The 27,469-nt window shown below is 41.7% G+C and overlaps 1 protein-coding gene across 5 annotated transcripts in view; it reads right to left on the bottom strand.

Annotated features, from left to right (window-relative positions):
* The window catches only part of LOC126086068 (zinc finger protein 577-like), a 53,241-nt gene extending 26,802 nt beyond the window's left edge, over positions 1-26,439 (bottom strand). For 3 of the 5 annotated variants that reach the window (XM_049902120.1, XM_049902122.1, XM_049902121.1), the window contains exons 1-5: positions 26,103-26,439; positions 20,163-20,359; positions 15,613-15,739; positions 15,233-15,328; positions 1,653-1,845 (exon numbers count right to left, since the gene is read on the bottom strand). In XM_049902120.1, the coding sequence (XP_049758077.1) occupies positions 1,664-1,845; positions 15,233-15,328; positions 15,613-15,739; positions 20,163-20,177 (420 nt within the window). In that variant the 5' untranslated portion in view covers positions 20,178-20,359; positions 26,103-26,439 and the 3' untranslated portion in view covers positions 1,653-1,663. The other 2 variants (XM_049902123.1, XM_049902119.1) reach the window with 2 other exon arrangements.
* Between the last annotated feature and the right edge of the window lie 1,030 nt (positions 26,440-27,469).

Below are 27,469 nucleotides of genomic sequence, written 5' to 3'. Positions count from 1 at the left end.
AATTCTCTCTTTTTATGTCTATATACAAAAAGAGATTGACTCAAAATACAACCTAATCCTATAGATTGAGTCCTGCCTCATTAACATAACTGCCTCTAATCCTACCCCATTAAGATATCATACAGGTTAGGATTTGCAACACATAGGATAATCACATCAGATCACAAAATGGTGGACAACCACACAACACTGGGAATCAGGGCCTAGCCATGTTAACACACATTTTGGGGGGACACAATTCGATCCATAACATTCCACGCTTTGGCCCCCAAAATTCAAGTCCTTGTCACATGTAAAACACATTCACCCCATCATATCATGGCAAAAGTCTTAGGTCAACTCCAAGTCCAAAATCTCTTGGGGCAAAATTCCTCTTCATCTATGAAATCTGTAATACAAGTTATCAGCTATCTAAGTACAATGGTGGAACAAGCACAAGGTAGACATTTCCATTACGAATGGGAGAAATTGGAGGGAAAGAAGGGATAACAGGCACCAAACAAGTCAGCAGAACACACTACATTAGCTCCCAAGGCTTGAAAATAATCCTCTGTTCTCTGAGACCATTTAGATGATGGCCATTTTTTTTTCTCTGAGACCATTTAGATGATGGCCATGCCCTCTAGACTCTGGGTGTTGGCCACACCCTCTGGACTCTGGGTGGAGGTCCTTCGGCCCTGGGTTCCAGCTCCACCTTCCAGCCCACTGGAAAGGCAACTCTGCTCCTTTGGCTTTGGGTAGCCCACCCCACTGGCACTTATGAAAGGCCACATTCCTGAACTGAGCTGGTGAAGATTTGACTCTTTGAAACTTGGGAGGCTGTAGTCCCACCCTTTGAAAGCCCAGCGGCCATGGCTCCACACTTTAGACCTGAGACTTTTCTTGATGGTAGTGAGGTCCCCCTCAACCTCTGTGGGATTAGCCCTTAGAAGCCTAGCAGAAGGTCAAAGTGACCAATTCCCTTGGTAGGCCACAGTCACCTAGTTTGCATAGTAATCCATTCTAATTCCCACAAGGGTTTTACACACCATATCTACATAGTAATCAAACAATACCCACAAGGGTTTTATGCACCCTGTTTGCCTAGTAGACTAACCAATCCCTTTGAAAGATTGTGGCCTAGCAAATCATCTTGGCAGAACTGCAAGCCCAGGGCCAGAAAGGCCATATATAAAGAAAAACCCATTGCACTGCAGCTCCAATGGAAGCCAAACTGTTTTTGAATAATTTTGTCCAATTGAACTTTGCTTTGATATTACGACCTTTGCTTACTCCAAGGAATTTTTAAGACCCAAGAGCAATAAAACGTTTACTTCCCCTGAAAAACTGGGTTGCCTTCTCCTCACAAACACTGCAAATCACGTAACTTTTCATGTTTTTCTTGTTATTATGACTGTCAAGAAAAGCACACACAAATTCATAGCTAAGGCAACCCACAGGGTGTTACACAATCACCTATGTTCCAACGTTAAGAACTTTGTATTAATCCTATGGCTTCCATATATTACTTCCTAATTTGCCCTGATTTTAAGATTGCAATCTAAACTTATTTTCTAACAGATCCTGATTTTTATCAACATACTCTCATTCAATAAAACTGTCTTTTATAAGCTTCCTAAAGTCCAGGGTAAAATAGGTCTAACAGACCTCACCTGGGCCTTGGTCATTTTCTTCTGTTCTTAAGAACTAGTAGCTCCAGGGTGTGCTTTGTCTTCTGTATTCTCTGGAACTCTATGGAAATCATTGTCAAATACCTCAGTCCTTTACCAGAAACAATGATCTCCCAAGCCGGTAACCTCCTCCTTCTTCTACCACTTACTATATCTTGATCTTGCATACCAGAACCTGTAGATTCAAGAGAAAATTCAATTATAAGAAGCCACAACTATTGGTCTCTCTTGCCATGTGGACTCATCCTAACAAAGTAAAAAAAAGTGGGTTTTTTTTTTTTTTTTTTTTAAGTATTTCATCTGTCTCATTGTATAACACCCTGCAAGCTTTTACATCACCGTGCAGTATCCACAGGAAGATATGGAATGGGGGAGAGGAACGCCTTTTTTGTCGTTAATGTCGGAAGATGGTGGATATGAAAGAGACGACTAACCAAAATCAGCTCATGGTCTTTTCCACTGGCAAGTTCTCACATAGCTTATCTTTAGGAAGGACAGCATATGAAGCAAGCGCTCTTGAAACCAATGTATAATCACCTGTGCCCACTACTCCTAAAGTTTTTATATGGCACTGGGACAATAACTGTAGATCAAAGACAAAAGTACTAAACTGTGAAGAAATGAGTTCTTTTATGCAGTCTTTTGTCTTTTTTTTTTTTTTTAAACAGCTTGGGAAATTTTTCTCCTTAATTCTGAGGAATTACCTTCACCCTAATGCTTTGGAGAAGCAACTTGGCATGGGGGTGATCCCAGGTTCTTATCTACCCCAGAGGGTTTGTTACAGGGGATTCTCCAGGTTGATTGATATTTCCTCCGTAAGTTGTAAACAACTTGATGGTTTGACACTCTTTGTCTGGTTCTGTGTCACAGCCTACCCTGTAACTGGTCCTTTTTACTCATCTTGCAGGGACTGATCAGTTTACTAGTCAGAAAGGTGGTGTGTGGAACTACACAATAGGATTGCATGATTTGTGGTCCACCAACAGGATCAGTTCGTTAGTGGTTCTGCTGAGAGGGCCATGCTTTGAAATTGACAAGGAGTTTGCTTACATAAGCATCCAACCACACAGAGGTTTTTATGGAGAGGCAAAAAGGGCACCTCAAGAACATAACAGCCTGGAGCAGAGCTGTTTAGACCAGCAGTTCCTGCGGGGGCGGGGGGGACCACCTAAAAGAGGTGAAATACAGGTCAAAGGCTATAAAACTGAAGACAGCAAAAGTCCCAGAAGGTACCCAGGAACAGAGCTGGTGGCAAGAGGCCCAGAGGGTGCCAGGTGGCAGAGCCAGCAGCAAGAAGTGGCAGAGCTGGTAGCAAAGGCAGAAAGCTGTTGCTAGGAGAGCGACAGCTGAGATAAGAATCAAAATCCACACAAAGCTGGTTCCTATGAGATGGTCAGACGTACCTTCACTATCCAACTTTTCCACCATTTCTGACACGAGCCATCCCCACCACGGCATTCTCTGTCTCTGCTGGGTTCAGTAGTTCATTACAATGGCCACACAGAACTCACAGACCACACTCATAGTTATATGGTTTATTAGGGAATTAACAGGCTACAACTCGGGATCAGAATCAACTTGAAAATAATAACAAGACACAACTCAGGAGACAAAATCAACTTCATCAATCTGGGCAGCTTCTCATCCGGATAGCTTTCAGCAACTTCTTGGTCGTGCCTGCAGGCCAGGTTCTCCTCTTGGCTATGCCCACAGGCCAGGCACTCCTCTTGGCTTCTGCTCCTGGGCCTTTCTCAGCCTCTACCCTGCTTGGGCAAGTATGAGAGTTCTTTACCTCTACCAGCAAGCAACCTGCCTAAAGGTGCTCAACTCTGTCTCTCTCTCTACGGGCCAGCAATCTCACGGTACCCTCTCACCAGTCTTCTGGCTCCACTGCTCTTACTGCTGCCACCGTTTCTCTACTGCCAGGCTCTGCTGTACTTGGTGCCTTTCCTTGCTATCTGTGCCATCTTCAGTTCTCTCTCTTCAGAGTATTGGACGTTCTCAGCACAAAGACCACAGGTCCAAAGGACACATTCCTCTCCAGGCTCTTCTTGATGGTAGTGAGGTCCACCTGAACCTTTGTGGGATTGGGCCTTAGAAGCCTAGCAGAATGGCAAAACTCACAAATTCCCTTCGTGGACCACAAGTCAGTCAATCCTATTTGGTGGATTTTCAAACCACTATTTGCATAGTAAATAACCAATCCCTTGCAAGACTGTGGCCCAGCCAATCATCTTTTAAATTGTAATTAAAAATTTTAAACTATAAATTTAAAAAAAGGAGATTTCCCCTTGACATAAAATTAGGAATGTTAGAAAATATTGTAAATCCATATATGCTATTGGAAGGAATGAAGGGAGAGAGGAAGAGAATAGGTCATTTGTCCCGTAAGATGTCTGACCCTACAGATTTGGCTGATTGCCTCTCCTGCAGAGTTTAACTTGTTCTTCCCCATCTGCCTTCACTTCTGGTAAGCTGGATAGTTGAACTTAGTGGTTTGATTAGTTCCTTGTTCAATATTTTTGAAAATTCTTCTTCATAGATGTTGCTGTGTACTTCTTACTGCAACATATTGAGACATGAGGACACACACACACATAACAAAGCAAGACAGTTATATAATAGGAGAGATCTAGGAGACCTATTCCCAATACTAAACAATGAAGTACAAGAAAGACAACTATCAGATAAATGCTTATTTGCTGATTTTCATCCTTCCTTCTTTTCTAATCTATGCATTTAAGGATATAAATTCCCAACACTGACATCTTTAGATGAATCCCACAAGAGTTATAAATTGCACATGGGTTGACATGTATGATTGTTCTCAAAATACAATTCAAAATATTTCCAAAATGATTTTTTTGGACTCATGGAATTGTCTCTGGAGAAGAAAACTTTCAGTGCAGTCAGTGAGACAGAGGCATAACATGCTGACCATGCTATCTAATTTTAATCTGGATTTCTAGACTAACAGCTGTTTTTTGAGAAAAACATGTTTTTCCTCTGTGATCAAAACCAGGATGTGAAACCGTATGTCCTGAGGGTTCTTAAACAAGTGACCATCTGCACCCCTCAAAATATATGTACTCACAAAGAGTGCTGAGGGCTGTTGCCAACAAGATATTTTTTGCAAGATAGACAAAATATACATGTAAGCATCTTGTAACTATCATATAAGCATCCTGTGAAACTATCTGTAATCACTAACTATACTATTAATAATCAGTAACCAAAGAGAGTGTAACTATCACAATAGTCATTGATTTTCCCGTAACTGCCCTTACTATGGTTTGGTTCCTCTTTTTACTCCATCAGGATACTTGTATAACGGCACTGCCCCGGGAATACTGGCTCCATTTTCAAAGGCCTAGTCGTTCCCCAATTGCAATTGTTTTAAACCCTTAATAAACGTGTTTTAACTTGAAACAGAGTTCAAGTTTTTCTCTACAACAGATTAATTAGAAGTATATGGTTTAGTTGCCAAACAAATAGGGATATTCAAGTTGTTGTTTTGGTCTTGATTTACAGCTTGATTTGAAGGGTGGAATAACCTAAAGGTAATATTTAAATACGAATAAACAGCAAACTTGCAGACTAGAAACCCACCATTAAAATAAAGTCAGCATAGAATAAGCAATAAACACGGAACACCCCAAACGCTTCCCCCAACACCGACCCCCACAACTCACTTCCTCCAACTACGGACAGCCCAACGCAGACACCCCTAAACGCCCTACTCAGACCTCCTGACACGACTCAACCCGAAACCCCACGAACTCTCCCTGACGAGGGGGCCCCGAACAAAGCTCCCGAAAATGATCCTCTAACACTTCACGCCATGAAGGTTTCCCACTCGCTTCCCCCAACACCGACCCTGATGCAATCTCGGTGGACCCGAAACATGACTGGAACCAAAAACTAACTTAACCGATGCCCTCTGTCTCCACCGCTGGAGAGAAATTCCAGAGCTCATTTTTCTGAACACTTCCCTTCTGCGCCTCCTATCCCGCAGCCCCACCTCCGCGACTATGCGGACCCTCGTAAACTCTGAGAATGACTGGTCCACCAGCGCCAATTCCGAAATCCGGCTTTCGGGCGTCCCTTTATGACGTAATATACGCGCTAATCGTTCGCCGATAGGTGCCCGAAGCGGCCGTTTTCCAACTGACTGCCGTACAGCGGGCCAAGTTGTTTTTCCCACGCCTTAAGCGTGAAAATGACCTATTTTGTTCCATTTCAAGGACAACTCAACCATTGGGACACGACATTGCAAAATTTGGTAAGGAGCGCTAATCAGACCGCGCAGCTTCTCAGAGTCTTTAAGCCTACCACGCTGTCTCTGCAGATTGGGCGGAGACATTAAGGCACGTTGAGCCTAGCGGAATGGGGAAAAGTGCAGTGAGCGCGGCCATCTTTCAGTTAAAGTCCGTACAGAGGGAACCCAAACCACTCCTGGCGACAACCAGCTGGCATCCCCGGAATGCTTATGACAGGAGAGGGCTTTTTGTAGGAAGCTACATTTGAAGGCAGCTTAGCGTTTAGAGAAACCGAAGTCATCTGGAGAAGACATCGGTCACAGACCGCGCAAAACAGCGGGATGGAACAGCCCTTCTTTCGAGGGAGAGCGGGAACAATAGGGACACAGCCAATCCCGGCCGGCAAGGGGGACTGAGCCAACAGAGAGACGTGCTTTTTCCTTCCACCTGCTCAAAGCCAAAGGCAGGACTAGATTTTTTTTTGTCCACAAAAGTGGGAAATGACTAGGTTCTGTCCAGTACTGAGGGATGATTAATTGAACTGATACGTTTCGGCAGCCCAACTCGCTCCACTAAGAGCAAAGCACACGATTTAAAAACACTCGGCTGAAGCCATCCAACGAATTGACCATTCATTCATTCATTCATTCATCCATCCGACAAAGGTTTATAAACTACCTGCTATGAGTGAAGAAGCACTCACATACGGCCTCATTAAACATAACAAACAAAAACCCTATTCCTAGATGGGATGAGATTCACAAGTATAGAGGGGTTAGGACTTACAACACAAATTTTCTGTGACACAATTCAACCCATAATAGTATCAATAATTAATTCCCTCATACAGCAGCATCGTATTCCATGGTATGGATATACCACTGTTGGTTTAACCAACCATTAAAGGTCATTGGGTTGTTTTCAACTTTCATCTATTATAAAGCTGATAAATTTGTTTATAAGCTTTTGTGTGGAACTAATTTTCATTTAGGAGTCCCTGAGTGATGCAAATCGTTAAGCGCTCAACTAGCAGCCATAACAAATCCTCCCACAGGCATCTCAAAAGACAGACCTAGAGAATAGCTCCCAAAAGGTCACAGACTTGAAAATGTTATTGAGCAGTTATACTCTGCACATGAGGTCGCCATGACTCAGAAACAACAGATGTTTCAACCAACAATAAAATTTTTTCTCTGGGATAAATGCCAGGAGTACCACTAGAGTTATACGGCAAGTGTATATTTAGTATTTTAAGAAATGCCAAACTGGCCTTCCCTTCTGTCGTGGATTGAATTGTGTTCCAAAAAAATGTGTCAACTTCACTCTTCCATGATACCCAGTACTGTGTGATTGTCCACCATTTTGTCATCTGATGTGGTTTTCCTATGTGTTGTACATCCTGCCTCTCTCACGTTAAGCAAATAGGATTAGCGGCAGTCATGTTAATGAAGCAGGACTCAATTGACAAGATTAGGTTGTCAAACACTTCGAGGGACAGAGTAGGAGGGGCAGGGGTCTGGGGACCACAGTTTCAGGGGACGTCTAGGTCAACTGCCAGAACGTAGTTTATTAAGAAAATGTTCTGCATCCCACTTTGGTGAGTGGTGTCTAGGGTCTTAAAAACTAGCAAGCGGCCATCTAAGATGCATCAAGTGGTCCCAACCCACCTGGAGTAAAGGAGAATGAAGAACACCAAAGACACAAAGAAACTATTAGCTCAAGAGACAAAAAGGGCCACAAAAACCAAAGACTCCATCAGCCTGGGACCAGAAGAACTAGACGGTGTTTGGCTAACACCGATGACTACCCTGACAGGGAACACAACAGACAGTCCCTAACAGAGCAGGAGAAAAGTGGGGCACAGAACTCAAATTCTAGTAAACGACCAGACTTAACGGTCTGACTGAGACTGGAGGAACCCCAGAAGACATGGCCCCAGGACTCTCTGTTAACCCAGAACTAAAATCATGCCCGAAGCCAACTCTTCATAAGACATAAAATGATATTCGTGAAGAGTGTGCTTCTTAGTTCAAGTAGATACACAAGACTAAATGGGTAGCTCCTGTCTGGAGGTGGGATGAGAAGGCAGAGAGGGATAGGAACTGGTTGAATGGACAGCGGAAATCCAGGGTGGAAAGAAGGAGTGTGCTGTCACATTGTAGGGATGGCAGCTAGGGTCCCATAAGAATGTGTCTATAAATTTTTGTATGGGAAACTAACTTGAGCTGTAAACTTTCACCTAAAGCACAATTAAAAAAAAAAAAAGGTTAAGTTGCATCTTAAGTCAATCTCTTTTGAGATATAAGGGAAGCGAGCAGAAAGACACGGGGACCTCATACCACCAAGCAAGAAGTACCAGCAGCAGACTATGTCCTTTGGACCCAAGGTCCCTGTGCTGAGAAGTTCCTAGACCAGTGGAGACTGATGACAAGGACATCCCCCCACCCCCCAGGGCCGACAGAGAAAGTCTTCCTTTGGAGCCAGCACCCTGAATTTGGACTTCTAGTCTCCTAGGCTGTGAGAGAATAAACTTCTCTTTGTTAAAGCCATCCACTTGTGGCATTTCTGTTGTAGCAGCACTAGATAACTAAGACACAGTCCATCCCTTCAACCTCACAACCGACCACCTCTGCTAGGGTGACATGAGAGAAGACTGAATAGGCAGCCAGGACATTCATTCCCATCTGGCAATAACAAGACTCCCCAAACAGTCACTGGAGGCCATGTGTGGATCTTGGTGTTCCACACTCATTCAGCAGTAATAAAATGTCCCTCCCCATCCTCGGGTGGTGTCAGAGGAGGTTGAGTGGGAAGTAGAAACTTTTACTACTATTCCCTTCCCCGTGTCAATGGATGCCACATGGAGAACATCAACTAGCGCCATTCCTCATCACACCCAGGGTGGTTACCAGCAGAGGCCTAGTGCTGAACCTGAAAGCTCACCTCTGCTTAGCTCCCCATTCCCATGTCAAAGCAGGTCAAAGGGGGAACCTAAACTTTCACCCCCACATGGCATTAATGAGACAGTGCCCACCTTACCAGCACTGCAAAAGAGGCTGTTAAAACAGAAGATTTAAATAAGATCCATACTCCTAAAACACAAGACACAAAATTTCCAGGATACAAATCACTCATCATTACATAACAAGACGTAAGAAAAATATTACTGAGAAAAGTCAACCAACAGATGCAAACACCAAGATGTCACAGATGTTAAAATTATCTGACAAGAATTTTATAGGGTCTTAGTTGTCTAGTGCTGCTATAACAGAAATACCATGAGTGGATGGCTTCAAACAAAAAAATTTATTTCTTCACAGTAAAGTACGCTAAAAGCCCAAATTCAGGGTATTAGCTCCAGGGGAAGGCTTTCTCTCTCTGTTAGCCTTCTCATCAATCTTCCCCCTGCTTCTTTGAGCAGGAACCCTGATTCCAAAGAATGCACTCTGCTCCTTGCACTGCTTTCTTGGTGGTATGAGGTCCCCCTGACTCTTTGCTCACTTCTTTCTTTTATATCTCAGAAGACTGCCTCAAGACACAATCCAATCTTGTCGATTGAGTCCTGCCCCACTACCACAACTGTCACCCATCCTCCATCATTAATATCATAGAGGCAGGATTTACAACATATAGGAAAATCACACAACACCAGGAATCATCACCCAGCCAAAATGATACACACATTTTTGGGGGTATGTAATTCAATCCATGACAAGAAGCAATCATAAAAATGCTTCCAAAAGCATTCATGAACATGCCTGAAACAAGAAAAGCAGAAAGCCTCAGAAAAGAAATTGAAGATAATAAAAAATTTTAAGACTGAAAACTATAATTAAAAAAAGAAAAAAAAAAAACCCCACAATGGGTGAGCTTAATAGCAGAATGGAAAGAGAAAAGAATCAGTGAATTTACAGACATAACAGTAAAAAATTACCTAATCTGAACAGAGAAAATGGACTGAAAATTTTAACTAGAACTTTACAGGCCTGTGGAACTATAACAAAACATAGAAAATTCATGTCTTTGGAATTCTAGGAGAAGAGAAAGATGGTGAAGGTAAAAAAAGTATTTGAAGAAATGAAAGCTGAAATTTTCCTAAATTAAAAAAAAGACATAAACCTACAGTTCAAGTAATTGTGAAAAACCCCAACAGGAGACAAACCTAAGGAATTCATGATAAATTTTCTTCTGCAAACTACAAAATGTTTTTGAAAACAGTAAGACATCTCTGCAATCCCACGAAGTTGTTGTGATAGGCAGAATGATATCCTCCCCAGAAAGGCCAGATCCTAATTCCTGGAACATGTGAATACTTTACATTAAAAAAAAAAAAATAGCAAAAGAGAATTAAGGTAGTAGGTGGAATGAACCTTTTGGGATGACAGAACTTATTTTTTTAATTTCACAGGCTCACATAGGAAGAAGAATTATGCCTCAACATGAACCCATACCCAGAACTTAAACCACACCTGATATAAATGATTAGTATTAGATTTGAGACTTTTGAATTGATAAGATTTAAATAAGACATTGGACTCTCAGTTGATGTTGTAATGAGGTTGAGAGTTTGGGAATGATGGAGTAGGGTAAATGTACTTTTGCACATGGAATAGACATGAATCATTTGTGGTCATGGTATGGGCCCACAGTAGACAGAATAGTGGCCTCCCCAAAATGTGCATGTCCTAATCTCAAGACACTGTGAATATATTCCATTACAAAGCAAAAACCAAACCAAAACAAAACCCACTGTTGTCCAGTCAATTCCAACTCATAGTGACCCTACAGGACAGAGTAGAACTGCCCCGCAGGGTTTCCAAGGAGCAACTGATGGATTCAAACTGCCAACCTTTTGGTTAGCAGCCAAATGCTTAACCACTGTACCACCAGGGCAAAGGAGACTTAAATTAGTAGATGATGTTGAAAATGCTAACAAACTCATTCTAAAATAGGGAAATTATTCTATATTATCCTGGTGGTCCCAATGTAATCACAACAGTCCTTAAATGAGTAAGAGGGAGGCAGAAGAGTCAGTATCAGAGTGAAGACCTGAACAGCCTCTGCTGATTTAGAAGATGAAAAGGAACCATTAGCCAAGGAACGTAGGATTCTTCCCTAGAGGCTGAACAAAGAAACCCAGCTCTGCCAACACACTGATTTTAGTCCAGTGAGGTCTATTTTGGACTTCTAACCTCCATTAACTATAAGATAATAAATGTGTGTTATTTTAAGTGACCAAATCTGTGATGTTACAACATCAATAAGAAACTAATACAGTTGTTATTTCCACATTCATTATATTCAGTTTTTCATTATACAACACCATTCCTGGTGTCCACATAGATTTCATTTATTGGAAAGGCATTTCCCAGGTTCTAAAGGTATGAAAATGTGATACAGGAAATAAGCTTATGATAGAATTTTTATCATTTCCCTAAATAATATCTGTAATATACAAGATATAATTTATTACTGAAGGTGTTGTCACAGTCCACTGCATTTGCAAAGTTTACTCTCAGTGAAAATTCCCGATTATGTACTGAGGGCTGACTTCCTGAAAAGGCTGTTTCACAATCACTACATTTTTACCTCCTTGGAGCTCACAGATGTTTAAAGGCTGAGTTCCTGAAGAAGGCATTTCCAAAGGCACTGTATTCATACAGTTTTGTTCCTGTATGAGTTTACACATGTATAAAGAGCTCTGTCTCCCTGAGGAAGGTTTTCTCACCTTCATAGAATTTATCGCTTTCTCTCTTGCATGAGTTTCCTTATGTTTAATAAGGAATGACATATGGGTAAAGTCTTTGCCACATTCACTGCATCCATACGATCTCTCCCTAGTATGAGTTCGTTGATGTTGAATAAGCTCAGACTTGCTTCTAAAGGCTTTTTCACACTCACTACATTTATAAGGTCTCTCTCCTGTATGGATTCTTTGATGCTTGGTCAGGTCTGACTTAAAAACGAAGCTTCTTCCACATTCACTGCATTCATAAGGCTTCTCTCCTGTGTGAAGTCTCTGATGTACAATGAGGTATGCCTTCTGAGAAAATGATTTCCCACACTCATTGCATCCATAGAGCTTCTCTCCAGTATGAGACTGCTGATGTCTCTTGAGCCGGCTCTTCCAAGTGAAGGCTTTCCCACATTCACTGCATACACAGGGTTTCTCTCCTGTATGAATTCTCTGATGTATCAAGAGCAGTGACTTTCTGGAGAAGACTTTCCCACATTCACTGCATTCATATGGTTTCTCTTCTGTATTAGTTTTTCGATGGTCATCACGATGTGACTTAGTGCTACTGGGTTTAACACATCCATGGTATTTAATTCCAGAAAAAGTTTTATCATGTTTCATGTGGACAGATGATTTCCCGTAACCACTAAATTCATCCGAATCATTTCTTGCTTCTCTTCTATTCTGGGTAACAAAATCTAAATGAGGTTTCAAACTTGCACAGTGTGAGTCAAACACACTGTATCTTTGTGTTGAAGGAACTAGATTTTTACTTAAACCAAAATTATCTCCAAGTGTAAAACTTTGCAGACATCTTTCCAGACTTTTAAGCTCATTTTGGTTTTCTGAGTGCCGCTGCGTATGGCCAATCGCCCATATTTCTTCTAAGAAAAAGAACAACGAAAACATCCATGATCATTTTAGATGGAAAAAAGATACAAAAGCACCATGGTTTGGGATAGGTCTTATAACATACCAGTCACAACAAATGTACCCTATGAAAATGTACCCTCCAAAACAAAAGCAGTATTATAAAAAACAGGAAAACCAGCTACTGTAGAAATACTGATAAACAGTCTACACTGAATAAATATAATGTAGGCTGCTTTCCAAAAAAAAAAAAAAAAAAACCCAAACCTGTCACCATCAAGTCAATTCCAACTCATAGCAACTCAATAGGACAGAGTAGAGCTGCCCCATAGGGTTTCCAAGGAGTGGCTGGTGTATTTGAACCGCCGACCTTTGGTTAGCAGTCAAACACTTAAGCACTGTGCCACCAGGGCTCCGCTTTCAAAACAGGGCTTTGCAAAATGGAAAAAGAAGTAGAAATAGAAAACAAATTACTATTGAAACAGCACAAAAGAAGGCAACCTAATCCAGGATTAGGTTGTTCATCCAACAAACGTTCACTGAACAAGTTGGTGTTTGAGACATTAAAGTAACTAATAATATTATCTGTCTTTATGGAACTGTCATTCTAGTCAACAGGTGAGCAAACAGATAACAAAATTACAGAGTTTGAAAAATGGTAAAAAGAAGGTGAAAGAGAAGTTGTAGGTCAATCTTACATATTCATCCACAAGAGATGGAAAGTTGAGCTGATGTCGTAGGATAAGAATGACCACTGTTATGTAAAGAACTAAATGAAGAACAATCAAAGAAAAGGGAACATAAAGCAAAAACCCAAAGGGAAAAAAACTTGGGCATGATTATGAAACCTAAGACAGATGGTGTACTTGGGATATCCTGAGCTTGTTGAAGAAGGACTAGATAAGTTTGGAAAGGTAGGCATTATTGAGAGCTTCATATCCTGTAGGAAGACTAGTAGAAATTGAATTTATACCAAGAACAATGTCAGTAAGCCAAAACAAGTTCCGAATTGACCGTTTCGAAGGTCACAAGACTGTTTTATGGAGAATGAATTGGGGAGATGAAATTGTAGAAGAGAATAGGCAGGAGATTATGGCAGAGTTCAGACAAGAGAGAACAGTAGCTTGTGTGTGACTGACTACCATGACAATGGATAAACATAGGATACAGGGGGATTGCAACAAATGTCACAAAACAATATGTGTATAAATTTTTATATGAGAAATTAACTTGAGCTATAAACTTTCACCTAAGGTACAACTTAAAAAAAGAAAGAAAACTGAGAGTCAGTAAATGAAAAAAAAGGGATATAGTCTGGAAGAGAAAAGGCAAGTAGGGAGGAGAAAAATATAAGACTCACCACTAGAACAAATGTTGGAGGTAGTAAAAGGGAAGAATTAGGATATTTCCTCAGTACGTGGTTTAATTTTTTATGTAGGTGCTGGTGCCATTTAATATGATGAGGAAGATTAAGGGGATGGGTGTGGCATTTACAGGGAATCGGGTCCTCCATTTTGAGGAACATCAAGTTTGAGATGTCACTCTTGGTAGGTGTTTCTGCCTTTCGTTACATCTGAATGTGTCTCAGAACAGTAGCGTGGTGGTTCTGCAACTGCAGCGGTCCAAGCAGAATCACCTAGGAGGCCTTTCAAACTTCATATGCTCAGGTCCCTCCCACTTCTAACAAGTCAGGAGCAGAAATTCGAAAAGCAAAGCTCATAGTTTAAAAGAAATCTCACATACTCTACACACACTCCTGATTAAAAAACGAAATAAAAATTAAAACAAAAAGGGAACACAAAATTCTCCGTTCAAGAACGATGTGATGAACAGCCCTAACTCCAGGAAGTTACGGTTGGGAGAACTAACACTGTAGTTTGTGTCAGAACAGAATTGCACTGATGTTAGGGGTACATATGAGTACATTCCATGATGGGGAAAAACATTATCACAGAGAAAGGAGGATGTGAGTTTCTCATATAGGAGGCAGGAAATCATAGGGCAGCTGCCCTGGTGTCTAAAAAAATACACAGGATGGAGTGCAGATTGGATGTTAGAAGGGGAAGTGTCAATTTGGGAGTCTCCATCAGAGAATAGAGAGCTTAGAACTGTGAATGAATTGAACTCCGAATATGAGAATCAAGCAGAAGATAAAAAAAAAAGAATCTGGGAAGCCAGGGATGCAGCAAGAGAATAAGTAGCCAGAACTGCCCTGACAGACGAGATGTGTGTGGTTTTTTATGAACTAAGCTAAGGTGGAAGGAAAACCAACCCTTTCAAAAACAGGCAGAGATATGAACAAGTAGACAGCAGGGTTGATTGCTGGGTTATCTGTAGGAGTTGAGATGGGGGTTTTCAAGCAAGGAAGATGGGCAATAGGAAGTGAGACTGCCACAGAAGACTAGAAGACATGAGGATGCTGGGAAGAAAGGAACCAAGCAAGAAATCAAGGTCACACATAGAATAGACTGTGGTCAGATTCAGAAGTGAGAAACGGGGAGACAGAGTCCTTTAATAGCAGGCAAAGAAAAACAGCCCTATTATAGATCAGAGAGGTTAGCACTGATTAGATTTCTGAGTCATCAGGTGGTAGAAAAAAAGTTCTCAGAACAATGTTTCTAAAGTGTCGACCCTTCACTGACCACCTGGGATTTTAGTATCATTTCTGCCCATGGTATTGCTTGTCACTCACTCACCTGGACTGGTCTGACTGTGGATTGCCCCCTCCACTATCCATGGTGTTTCTCCTTGCTCCAACTTGAAGATTGAATCTGGTTTGGTAGCTGGGTACCCTGTAAACAGAAACTCACTGAACACTTGGCACCAAATATTTATGCTAGGAAAACTGGACAAGATTATATTTCAGAGACTGCGTTACTTGTAAACTGCTCAATAAAAACCTTTTACTCAGGAGTGGAAAGCATACACGCTAGGGCCAAAGACAATAAAAGTCTACGACCTACAGTTCTTTAGTCCAAACGCTAAAAATTCATGGGGCTCTAAAGATTTCACCAAATGAGAAAGAAAAGACGATCAATGGAACCCACAGTGAGTGACCCCGTGATGCTGTCCTTACCTACTGATACCAGGTTGTTGTAGTTCTCCAACATCACGTCCTTGTACAGGTCCTTCTGAGAGGGGTCCAATAACTGCCACTCCTCCCAGGTGAAGCCCACAGCCACATCCTCAAATGATAATGATCCCTGGAATAACACAGTCCAATGCAATCTGAGGGGGATATCAATACATGATGTGGAAAAGATGGACAGGGACATGTTCTGCTCATTTGCCCCACAATAAATGGAGCAAACTGTGATACTTCACCTACCATAGGACCATGGATTTCCCTTAGTTAGTTCTTCAGAGCCTAAAAAAATACTTAAAAAATATTTGCACATATGTAAAAGTATGTGCAAGGTCCCTAGGTGGCACAAACTCTTTGCACTCGACTGCTAACCCAAAGGTAGGTAGTTCAAACCCAACCACCAATACTGTGTAAGAAAAGGCCTGGCAATCTGTTTCCATTACTATTATAATCAAGAAAACTCTATGAAGCAGTTCTAGTCTGTAACACATGGAGTCACCATGAGTCAGAACTGAGTCAACCGCAAGTAACAGGGACAAATCAATGTGCAGTAAGAATGTTCATTATTTCATTTTTTACAATAGTGAGAAACATCAATAATCTAAATTCTCATCAATAGAAGATAGGGTAAAATTACAGCACCTGATGCTGTGTAATACCACTCAAACTTTAAAATCAATGAAGCGATGTACACATACTCATTCCAAGTCATTCTCTTAAATGACAAAATTCAAGCCCCCGAACAGTACATTTTGTAATCCAAAACATGTAAAAATTCTTAATAGTATACACAATTATAGGTGTATAAGTACATGTATGTATATAAAAGTTTATATAACTATACAATAAGACATTTTTGTTGTTGTTAGGTGCTGTCAAGTTGTTTTCAACTCATAGCCGCCCCATGTGACAGAGGAGAACTGCCCCATAGGGTTTCCTAGCCTTTAATTTTTATGGAAGCAGATTACCAGGTCTTTCTCCCATAAAGCCGTGTGGTTTCAACTGCCAAACTTTCAGTTAGCGGCCAAGCCCTTAATGACCACATGTATATTCACAGAAAAGAACTGGATGGAGACCCAAACTATTCATACTTGTTACTTTTGGGTTGGTAGTTGGGTAGGAAAGACCTGGAGATATTGTCCATTTCTACAAATACTTCTGTTCGCTTAAATCTCTTACATGAAAATGTATCACCTGAGTCATTAAAAATATGAAAGTCAAGACAAGAATAATTGGCTGTGACTTTATTTATTGACTACGAGGTTAAGAAGGGAAAAAGTTAGCACTGGCAATATCTGTATTGTCAATGTTTTATCAAAGAATTGGTGAATTTTCAGCTGTCTCCTGCCAAAACAGTAACAAAACTTTGGTTGGAAAAATTCTTTTTCATAGAGGACCATTTGCAGGACAAGCTGCCCATTTATTCTATTGGCTAATTCCAGCTTTATTCCTGGGTGAAGTCAGACTACCAGAAGTCTCCACTGTCAAGCAAAACTGTTTTGGGGTAATCTTTTTCCAAATGAGTTTTGCTTTGGCATTACCCCCTTAGCTTAACTCTGAGGAATTTTAAAGACCCAAGGGCAATGAAATGTTTACTTTCCCTAAAGAACTGGTGTGCCTTCTCCTCACAGACACTGCAAATCATGTAACTTTTCATATTTTTCTTGCTACTGACCGTGACAGTTAAAGTTGTGTGTCAGCTTGGCTGGGCCATGACTGTAAGTGGTCTGGCAGTTATGATGTAGTTTGGCAGTCGTATGATGTTGTGATCGCTTACATGATGAGATTTGACATAATGTGATCGCCTCCATGATAGGATCTGCTGTGAGCAGCCAGTGAGTTCAAAGGGAGTTTCCTTGGGCGTATGGTCTGTACCGAATATAACTGGACATTCTCGCAAGTCTCGTGGGCTTTTACTTGCCTTGGATCCTGCACCTGGCTTCTGTTCATCTGACCTCTTGTTCTTGGGACTTGAGCTAGCAGCTTACCTACGGTCTTACCTGCCAATCTTGGGACTCATCAATCTTCACAGCCTGTGAGCAAGAGCCCTGCTCTCTGACCTGCTGATTTTGGGTTCACCAGCCCCTCTGGCTACATGAATCAGGAGAAGCCTCTATCCTGACCCACAGACTTGGGACATTCAGCCTCTACAACTGCGTGAGCCACTTCCTCGACATAAATCTCTCTATATACGTATTTATATGCTTTGATGATTTTGCTTCTCTAGAGAACCCAGCCTAAGACACTGACTGCCAGGAAAAGTACACACACACAGCTGATTAACATTGATGTTAATAAGCTATACATCTATAAAATGTTCAATTGCCAAATGGTATGTGACACGTATTTTTCCAACAACAAAAATAAAAAGAGCTGTTGAGGCTGCCTATGTACAACCAAGTATCTTTTAGTATTTGATTTCTTGGTTTGGAGGTATAGAGTCATGGTTTCATGGGACATTCCAGTTAACTGGTCTAATATTGTGTTAAGTGCTTCTGTTCTACCTCTTAGTTTCTTCTGTAGTACCAGGATTTTAAAAGCTTGCAAATGGCCATCCAAGGTACAACAACTGGTCTCTATTCACTTGTAGCAACAGATGAAAAAGGAGAGTCAGGAATAGGAGAAAGAAATGGAATGTGTAGCTAATTGTCTCCATAAATGTCTGCCCTCTTTGCCATGAGACCAGAAGAACTAGATGGTGCCCAGCTACCATTAGTGAACATTTTGTTCAAAGACTCTGTAAAAGAATCCTGATCAAAAGGGGAAAAATGCAAAACAGAATTTCAGATTCTCACAGAATCCAGACTTTCTGGCGCCATTGAGGCTCCCAAAACCATTGCCCTGAGCTAATCTTTAAACCTTAAATAAAAAATACCTCCTGCAGTCTTCTTTAAACCAAACAACAGTTTAGTTTAATTAGAAATTAGTAAGAATGTCTACTTTGAGTCTTGTGCTCTCTTAAGATCTCTACGGGATCAAATTAACAACAGCAACTCGAAAGATAGGAACCTTAGGGGGCAGTGAATTTCTGTTAATGAGGGAGGAACAATTCAGAAAAAGAAAGTGAGAATGGTTGCACAACTTGAAGAATATAATCAACATCACTGAATTGTACATGTAGAAATTGTTGAATTGATGTGTACTTTGACCAAAATGATAATAATAATAATTTTTTTAGAAGTACACACAAATTCATAACTTAGGCAACTCACAAAGTCTTACACAGTCATTTATTATAAAAATGGCATTATGGCATCAGGCCTCCTAGTCTAACTTCACAAGGGGAAGGAGAATCAAGATCAGCATCAGCGTAAAGCTGATTCCTATGAAGTGGAGGTCAGACATACCTCCTCTCGCCAACCTTTCTACCAATTCTGACACCAGCTGTCCCACCCACGGCACTATCTACTTCTCTGCTGGGTTTGTTAATTCATTGCAATGGTCACAAAGAACTCACAGACAATAAAACTCAGTTAGGGGGTTTATTAGAGAAGTAACAGGTACAACTCAGGATACAGTTGTTCAGTGAGGACAACTTCTTCCCTGGCTATGCTCACAGGCAGGCCTCTACCACCGGGCCCTCCTTGAGCCTGGGCCTGGGCCTTCAAGCTTGCCTCCAGAGGATAGGCTCCTCTTGGCCCCCTGAGGACAGGCTCCTCTCAGCCTGCCTCTGCCCTGCCCAGATAACTGTTAACAAAGCCCTTTAGCTCCGACGATAAGTGCCTGGAGGCACCCCACTCCACTAGGAAGTCTCCTGCCCAAAGGCACTCGGCTTTCTCACTCTGTGGGTCAGCACTCCCTCTGTGGCCGCCTCACACTGTGGGCTGGAGAGCCCACCACTGCCTCATGACAGCTCCCGGTTCAGTTGCCATTTCTCTGCCACACATGCCACTGCTTCTCACCGTCTTGTGCCTTCTCTCGTGTTCCAGCTGTCTCCTGGGTCTAGGAGTCTCTCAGAACAGGGACCCCAGGTCTAAAGGATGTGATCCACTCCTTGTTCTTTTTCTTCTTGGTAGTGAGGTCCTCCTCTCCTCTAGGGTTGGCTCTCTTTTTAAGTTTAACAGGATGGCAAACCTGACCAATCCCCTCATTAGAGTTCCATATACCTTATTTGCATGGTTCTACTCCCACAAGGGTTCCAGGCACCTTATTTGCATTGTTAGTAAGCTGCCCAATCCCCTTGGTGGACCATAAGCACCCTATCTCCATAACCCAAAACCCAGTGCCGATGAGTATGAATATGTGTCCCTATCTCCATAGTTCCATCCAATCATTGGGTAGGCGTTACAAAAACATGCAAGGCTAAAAGGGCCACATTAAGTAATTCATTGCACCACACTAACCTATGTTCCAATGTTAAGAACTTTGATGAACCATATCTCACTTCCTAACTTGTCCTACTTTAAGATTATAACCTAAACTTAATTTCTGCCAGATCCCAATTTTTATCAACAGATCCCGTCTCATTCAATCAAATTGTCTTTTATAAGCTTCCATAAATCCATTGGGAATAAATGCAAAATAGGTCAAACAAACCTCACCTGTGCCTTGGTCATTTTCTTCTGTTCTTAAGGACTAGTAGTTCTTGGATGTATTCTGTTTTCTGTCTTCTCTAGACCTGTCTGGAAATTGTGGTGGATATTTCAGGTCAGTCTGTTACCAGAAACAATGATCTTCCAAACCCATAACCTTCTACTTCTTCTATTACTTAAAATATCTTATTCCTGTAGTCCAAAACCTGTGAATTAAAGAGGAAATTCAATCATAAGAGGACAGACTCCTGAGAGCACAACAACTGGTCTCTCTTTCCGTGTGGACTCACCCTAACATACCATCACCACCACCCACTGCCATTGAGTTGATTCTGACCCATAGCGACCCCATAGAATTTCCAAGGCTGTAAATCTTAACGAAGCAGACTGCCATATCTTTCTCCTGTGGAGCCACCGGTGGTTTCAAATCACTGACCTTTGGTAAGCAGTAAAGCACATTAACCAGTACACCACCAGGGCTCTTTCACCCTAACATAAGTCCTCAGTATCTCATCTGTCTCTTTAACACCCTGGAAGCTTTTACATCACAGGGCAGTCTCCATAGAAAGATATGGAAGGGCAAATGGAATGTCTTTTTTTTTTTTTGTAAAGTCTGAAGACAGTGGATATGAAAGAAGAGATGGGAAATCAAAATCAGCTCATGGTCTTGTCCACTGACAACTTCTCACATAGACTAACTTTAGGAATGACAACATACAGAAGGGGTAGCTCTGGGAAACTTATGTAAAATCACCTGTGCCCACATACTTTTAAAATTTTTTTATATGGCACTGGGACAATTACCCTAGTTTGAAGACCAAAGTACTAACCAATCACAAGCGTTGCTTTATTTAATCCTCAATATGACTCTATGAAGTACTCATTATTATCTCCATTTTACACTTGAGTAAGCTAAGGCTTGGTGAGCTGTAGTGTGTTGCCCAGGGTAACATCCCTCCCAAGTAGCAGTGTGGGAATTTGATCTATATCTGCTTCTCTCCATTATTACCTTTGCCTCATTCAACATCTTCACAAATTTCTTCTCTTTCCCACTCCCTTTAAGAACTTTACTTCTCAGTGTGTCATACTGGGATCCCGCTGCAAAAATTGAGCCCCGGAATCAGGTCTTATAACATTCAGTATACACACCCAGTCAGCTGTGTCCACCCGATCAGGAATACAAATGCAGCCCCATCCTTGCCCTAGAAGCAGCAGATCAGAGATCAGTCTCTCCAACAGCCATGCTCTCAAGATATGCTGGAGACTCACACTCTGAGGATGCCATCACTGTGAGGTCAACTTGAATTCTGCTTTTACCCCTGAAGCTGCAAGTCATTCTGAAAGATTCTCTCTCTAGCTCTCCTGCATCCTCCAAACCCAGACAGCTCATCTCCAAACCACTAATTGACCCACTGGTAAACACACTGGTGAACATGAATAGCACCTCCATTTCTAATCCTGAAACCTCTTTGTCCCACTCCAACCCTTCAGTCTAGCCTCCTTGCAGTGCCAGCCAATAAGAATGGCACTGCAGTGAAATGACTCCTTTATGTGGACTTTTGCCTCGGTTCTTTGGAAAAACAGCTTGAGAGATTTCCCCCCTAAGCCCTGAGGGGTTACCTTTGCCTAGTCTTCTACCGGAGAGAGAGAGGGTTTGTTCCTTTTGTCCAGGTTGACTGACATTTCCTGGGTAAGCTGTAAACAACTTGATGGTTTGATCCTTTTTGTCTGGCCCTGGGCTACAGCCTGCCCTGTGACTGGCCTATTTTACACACCTTGCATGGATTGGTCAATATACTATAGACTATGCAAATGAAGTGACTATTTTCCACCAAGGGGACTAGTTACTTCCTGGCCCTCCAACAAGAGCCATGCCTTGAAAATGACCAGAAGTTTGCTTATATATGCAGCCAACCTCACCGAGATTTCATAAAGAAAAAAGAAGGAAAGGAGAAAAGGCAAGAGAGGCAAGAAGAGAGAAAAAAGCAGAGAGAGAGGAGGTGAGGAACCTCCTAAAAGAGCTGTAACACGGATTAAGGGCTGTAACACTGAACACAGCAAGAGGATTGGAAGGGTCCCCGCAGGAGAGTAGGTGGTGAGGGCAGTAAACCTGAGGCTAGGAATGCAGCTACAGGAGCTAAACACAACTCCTATACCAGCTATCAGCTGGGTCAGTTAGTAGTGAAGAGGCCAATGTAGTGAGGCAGAAGGCAGAGAGGCCTGTCCTGAGGGGGCTGAAAGAAGCCCTGCAAGGCTGAGAGGCAGGCTTGCATAGCAGAAAGAAGGGCCTCCTTGGTTGCACTGCAGAGAGGAGCTGTCCTGCACTTAAAGAAGGGAGGGATGTGCTCTCCTCTTAGGCAGAGTCTTCCAGGCTTTGTTTGCATGCTTCCTGATCCTAATCATGAGTTTTATTTTTAGCCTGTTGATTCTGATCCCAAGTTGTACCCTGTTACTTCTTTAATAAATAACTCAACTGTAAGTATGGTCTTGGTCTTTGAGTTCTGTGTGACCACTGCAATGAATTATGGAACCCAGAAGAGAAGTGTCAGAATTGGTAAAAAGGTTGGAGTGTGGAGATGCGTCTGATCTCCACCTCATAGGAATCAGCTTTGTGATGATGGTGATTCTCACTCCTTCTGAAGTTAGAGGACTTCTGACACTACTATTACTAGAACTTTACGGGTACACAAGCTAAACATAGAATCCATCATGGACAGGAGAGGGGTAGGAAGAGGTGGTGGTGCATGAATGGGTTTGAATTGAGATCCAGGGTTGGAAGATCCAGGATCCAATCACTTCCCAAAGCTCCCTGGCAGAATTCCCCTCATGTCCAATAGATCTGAACTGCACCAAATGTTCGTGCCCGGAACATGGCAATGGAACCACTCTAATTGCTAAGACTAATGTGGACTTCCTACTGAACTGAGGTTAAGGTTAAACGCCCAGAAAATGACTACTTAAATAAAACAGAAAGGGGGCATGGAATTTAGGCTGGCAACCAACCCTGTCCAATAAAATAAATTTGTAGGTTAGGGGCGAAAAGCCACATGATCATTTAAAAAGATACTGAAAAACATTTAATAAAATCTGTGTTGCTTTTGTTATAAACCCATCATAAGCTAGGAATGGAGTGGCTACTTCCTTAGCCTGACTTAAAAAAAAAAAAAAAGACTATATATTTCATGTGATAAGATACCTAAAGTATAATATCATTTGTATAAAAATTTTAAATATATGAAAAATACTATAAATTGTAGACACCACACATTTAAAAGTTCAAAAATAAGCATGAGTATAATGTAAAATTTCAAGATAGTGGTTATTTCTGGGAAACAAGAGGAAGAAATGGAGCTGGGGCTTTAGTTGTAGCTGTAATACTTTATTTCTTTCCAAAAGAAAAAAGGAATCGATCCGGAGCAAAACAAAAACAAAAACTAAACTTAAATGCCCAACTAAGAACAAGTGCCATGTTGGAAGCATTCCTATGAAACACGGAAAGTGTTTGTATCACCATTCTCATTCTTACTGGTCTGGCCACAACCCAAAGCAATTAGAGAATAGAATCAAAAAACAGGTATCAATATTGGAGAAAAATCAGGCAAATTATCAATATTTTCCCTATGTTAAGTAGACTCAGAAAACCCAAGTAATTGAAGTGGCCATTTTATCTGCATGGGAATATGAGTTTAGTCAAATTTGAAATGATATGAAAAATGACAGCACTCCCTTACATAAACACTGTGTGTCACATGGTAGAACATTCCTGAAGAATAGTCTCACATTACATACTGATGTTTCAATATGAGCATCACTTCTGACCCAATGGTTTGTTTTCAGTAATTTACACAGAGGAAAAAAAAGAAAGTAAGCAAAAAGGAATATAACCATATTATTTAGGTCCACTAATAGAGTATTGAAAACCCTGGTGGTGTAGTGGTTAAGTGCTACGGCCGCTAACCAAAGGGCCAGGAGTTCGAATCTGCCAGGCGCTCCTTGGAAACTCTATGGGGCAGTTCTACTCTGTCCCGTAGGGTCGCTATGAGTTGGAATCAACTCGACGGCACTGGGTTTGGTTTTTGGTTTTTAATAGGGTATTAAGAAGCTCTGGTGGCACAGTGGTTAAGTGCTGGGCTGCTAAGTGAAAGGTCAATGGTTCAAACCTACCAGCTGCTCTGCAGGAGAAAGATGTGGCAGTCTGCTTCCATAAAGATTTACAGCCTAGGAAATCCTACAAGGCAGCTCTACCCTGTCCTATAGGGTCTCTATGAGTCAGAATTAACTCAATGGCAACAAGTTTAAAAGAGATTTTAATTGAATGAAAAATTATAGCCTGCCTAATGGAATATTATGTAATTACTTTATAGTGTAATCCTTATTTACTGAAGTAAAGGGATGTCCATAATGTACACTCTGTGAAAACAGCACATTACTTTTACTTTGAAAGTTTTTATATAAAAAAGTAATTATGTATACATAAAACAGAATCAAACCGAACCTATTACGGTCCAGTTGATTCCGACTCATAGCGACCCTACAGGACAGAGTAGAACTGCCCCGTTGTGTTTCCAAGGAGCGGCTGGTGGGCTCAAATTGCCAACCTTTTGGTTAGCAACCAAACGCATAACCCCTGTACTACCAGGGACCTACATATGTCTATCACCCTGTATTTCTGCAAAACCTAAGAAATATCACACACTCACTCAGAAAGATAATATACCAAAACGTTAGTAATTACTGTGGCTGGATATTAGATTGGAAAGTTAAGAGCTCAGCTCTTAACTGCTCCTTGGAAACCCTACGGGACTTTTCTACTCTGTCCTATAGAGTGGCTATGAGTCAGAATCCACTCAATGGCAATGGTTTTTGTTTGTTGTTTGGTTTGGTTAATCAGTTAAGATATGCATAATGGAATATTTATAAGTGAAAGGACACAAAACCTTAGATTTGCTATAAATTCGCCACAGAAAATAAGTGGAGGGGGATACAGATGAATAAAATTGGTCTTGAGTTGACTGGGTGACAGGCACATATTACATTTTTTTTTTCTGCTCCTCTATATGCTTGAGAATGTCCATAAAAAAAAAAAAGAGTTTAAAAAAATGACCAGGGCCTGATGAGTGCTAGCTAATCTTTAGGTGATTGCAACATTAAACGCTCATATATCAAAGAAAAAGAAGTTTCTCTACCAACTGCATGAAGCCAGCATTTCCAATAATCAATAAAGCACTTTAATCAATAAAGTACAAAAAAGACAACTTCCAAGATAAATGCTTATCCACTGATTTTCATCCTTCTATGAGTCGAAATCAACGGGTTTGGTTTTTGTTTAGTTTTTTTTCAATCTATGCATTTAAAGCTATAAATTCCCTCCACTGACTTCAGATGAATTCCACAAGGGTTAACATGTAGATTATCAAAATGCAATTCAAAGTATTTCCACTACGATTTGTTTGTTCTTATGAATTAATGAGAAGTGTATGGTTTAATTGCCAAACAAATGGGAGATTTTCTATTGTTTTGGTCTTGATTTATAGCTTGGAATGACCTGAAAGCAAACCTTTAATACGAATATACAGTAAAGTTGGAGACAAACTCCACCCATAAAAGTAACCAGATGATAAACAAACACGGAACTCCCCAAAAGCTGCCCCCAACACTGACCCCCACAACTTGCTTCTCCAGCCACCGACACCCCAACGCAGACACCCCTCCACGCGCTATTCGAGCGGACCTCCCGACACGTCCCAGCGCGAAACCCCACGAGCTCTCCCCGCTAGGGAACCCCCAAAACGGATCCCGCAAATGATCCTCCAACACAGGACCACCCCCACCCCACGCCATGGAAAACTCCCACTTCTTCCCCCAACACCGACTCCAAAGCGCTCCGGAACACAAAAGTCCCAGTGCGATCTCCCTGACCCCAAAACACTCCCAAAACCCAAAACTGACCCGACCCACGACCTCCGTCTTCACCGCTGGAGACAAATCTCGGAACTCACTTCCCTAGACACTTCGCCTCTGTGCCCCCACCACGCGGCCCCACCTCCACCGCTGACTGGACCCTCAGAAGATCGCGGATGGAAGTCAACTAGAGCCACTTGGGGTCTTTCCAGAGTCCGGAATCTGGCCTTAAAGTATCCCTTTATGACGCAATATACGCGCGCCTCAGTCGCCGATACGTTCCGGGAGCGGCCATCTTCCAACCACCCGCCGTAGAGCGGGAGAAGTTGTCCTTCTTAAGCCTTGTGGTTAAGGCACCGGCCCTTGAGAAGCAATTGAGAAATAACTATCGTGCCCTATTTTCAAGCCAATTTTATCACTTTGCAAAATCTGCCAAGGACAGTGTTAAAAAAAAAATAGGACTTTGACAATTAAAGACGTCAACTATTTATTAAAACAGAGCGAGAGCTTTGCAGAGGGCATTTAGTTCTAGACGAACTGCTGTAGGTGTCGTGAGGCGTTTTTTTGTTTACATGCCATTTATAATTTAGTGATTAAAAAAGAATGTACAGCTGGTATTTTGAAGATTATACAGTAGTGCAGAAAGACAAGTCACATGGAACACACATGTAAACCTTAGCGATACAGGCCTTGGGAAAAAGAAACTTAGGCTAAGCATCTAAAAACAAACCAAAACCCGTCGCTGTAGAGTTGATCTCGACTCACTAAACCCCTCGGTTATTTCAAAGTGAGTAAGGGCTTTGGGAAAACAAGAAGGGCACTCTTGAGAGAACAAGGTCTTTAGGAAAACAAAAATGGACATTTTTGAGAGATTAATAAGGGGGGGTTGCATGAGGTATATGTAATGAAAAAGGGCCCTGGTGGCACAATGATTAAGCACTCGGCCATTAACCAAAAGGTTGATGGTTCAAACCCATCCAGGCTCCTTAAAGGTCTGCTGATCCGCTCCCACGAAGATTAAACTCACTGCCGTCCAGTTGATTTGGACTCATACCGACCCTATATGACAGAGTAGAACTGCCCCATAGCATTTCCAAGGCTGTAATCTTTACCGAAGCAGACTGCCACATCTTTCTCTGCAGAGCAGCTGGTGGGTTCCAACTGCCAAGCTTTTGGTTAGCAGCTGAGTGCTTTAACCACTGTATCACCAGGGCTACTTATTTAAAGATGAGGCACCCAGAAGTCTTGGAGCGTTGTCAGGCTCTGGGGAGTTATTTAATCTTAACAATCTCCCTCCCCTTATTGACCTGTGATCAACTTTATCACTGGACCGGGCACTATCTGGTTCTTCAGGTCTTAACATACTTGATCAACAATCTGATAGGGCACATGTGTAGATACTTTTCATTGCTTTT

Source organism: Elephas maximus, chromosome 11 (assembly GCF_024166365.1).
Source record: "Elephas maximus indicus isolate mEleMax1 chromosome 11, mEleMax1 primary haplotype, whole genome shotgun sequence".
NCBI lineage: Eukaryota > Metazoa > Chordata > Mammalia > Proboscidea > Elephantidae > Elephas > Elephas maximus.
Note: the sequence above shows the minus strand (reverse complement) of the source record. Positions and strands in the feature narration are given on the sequence as shown.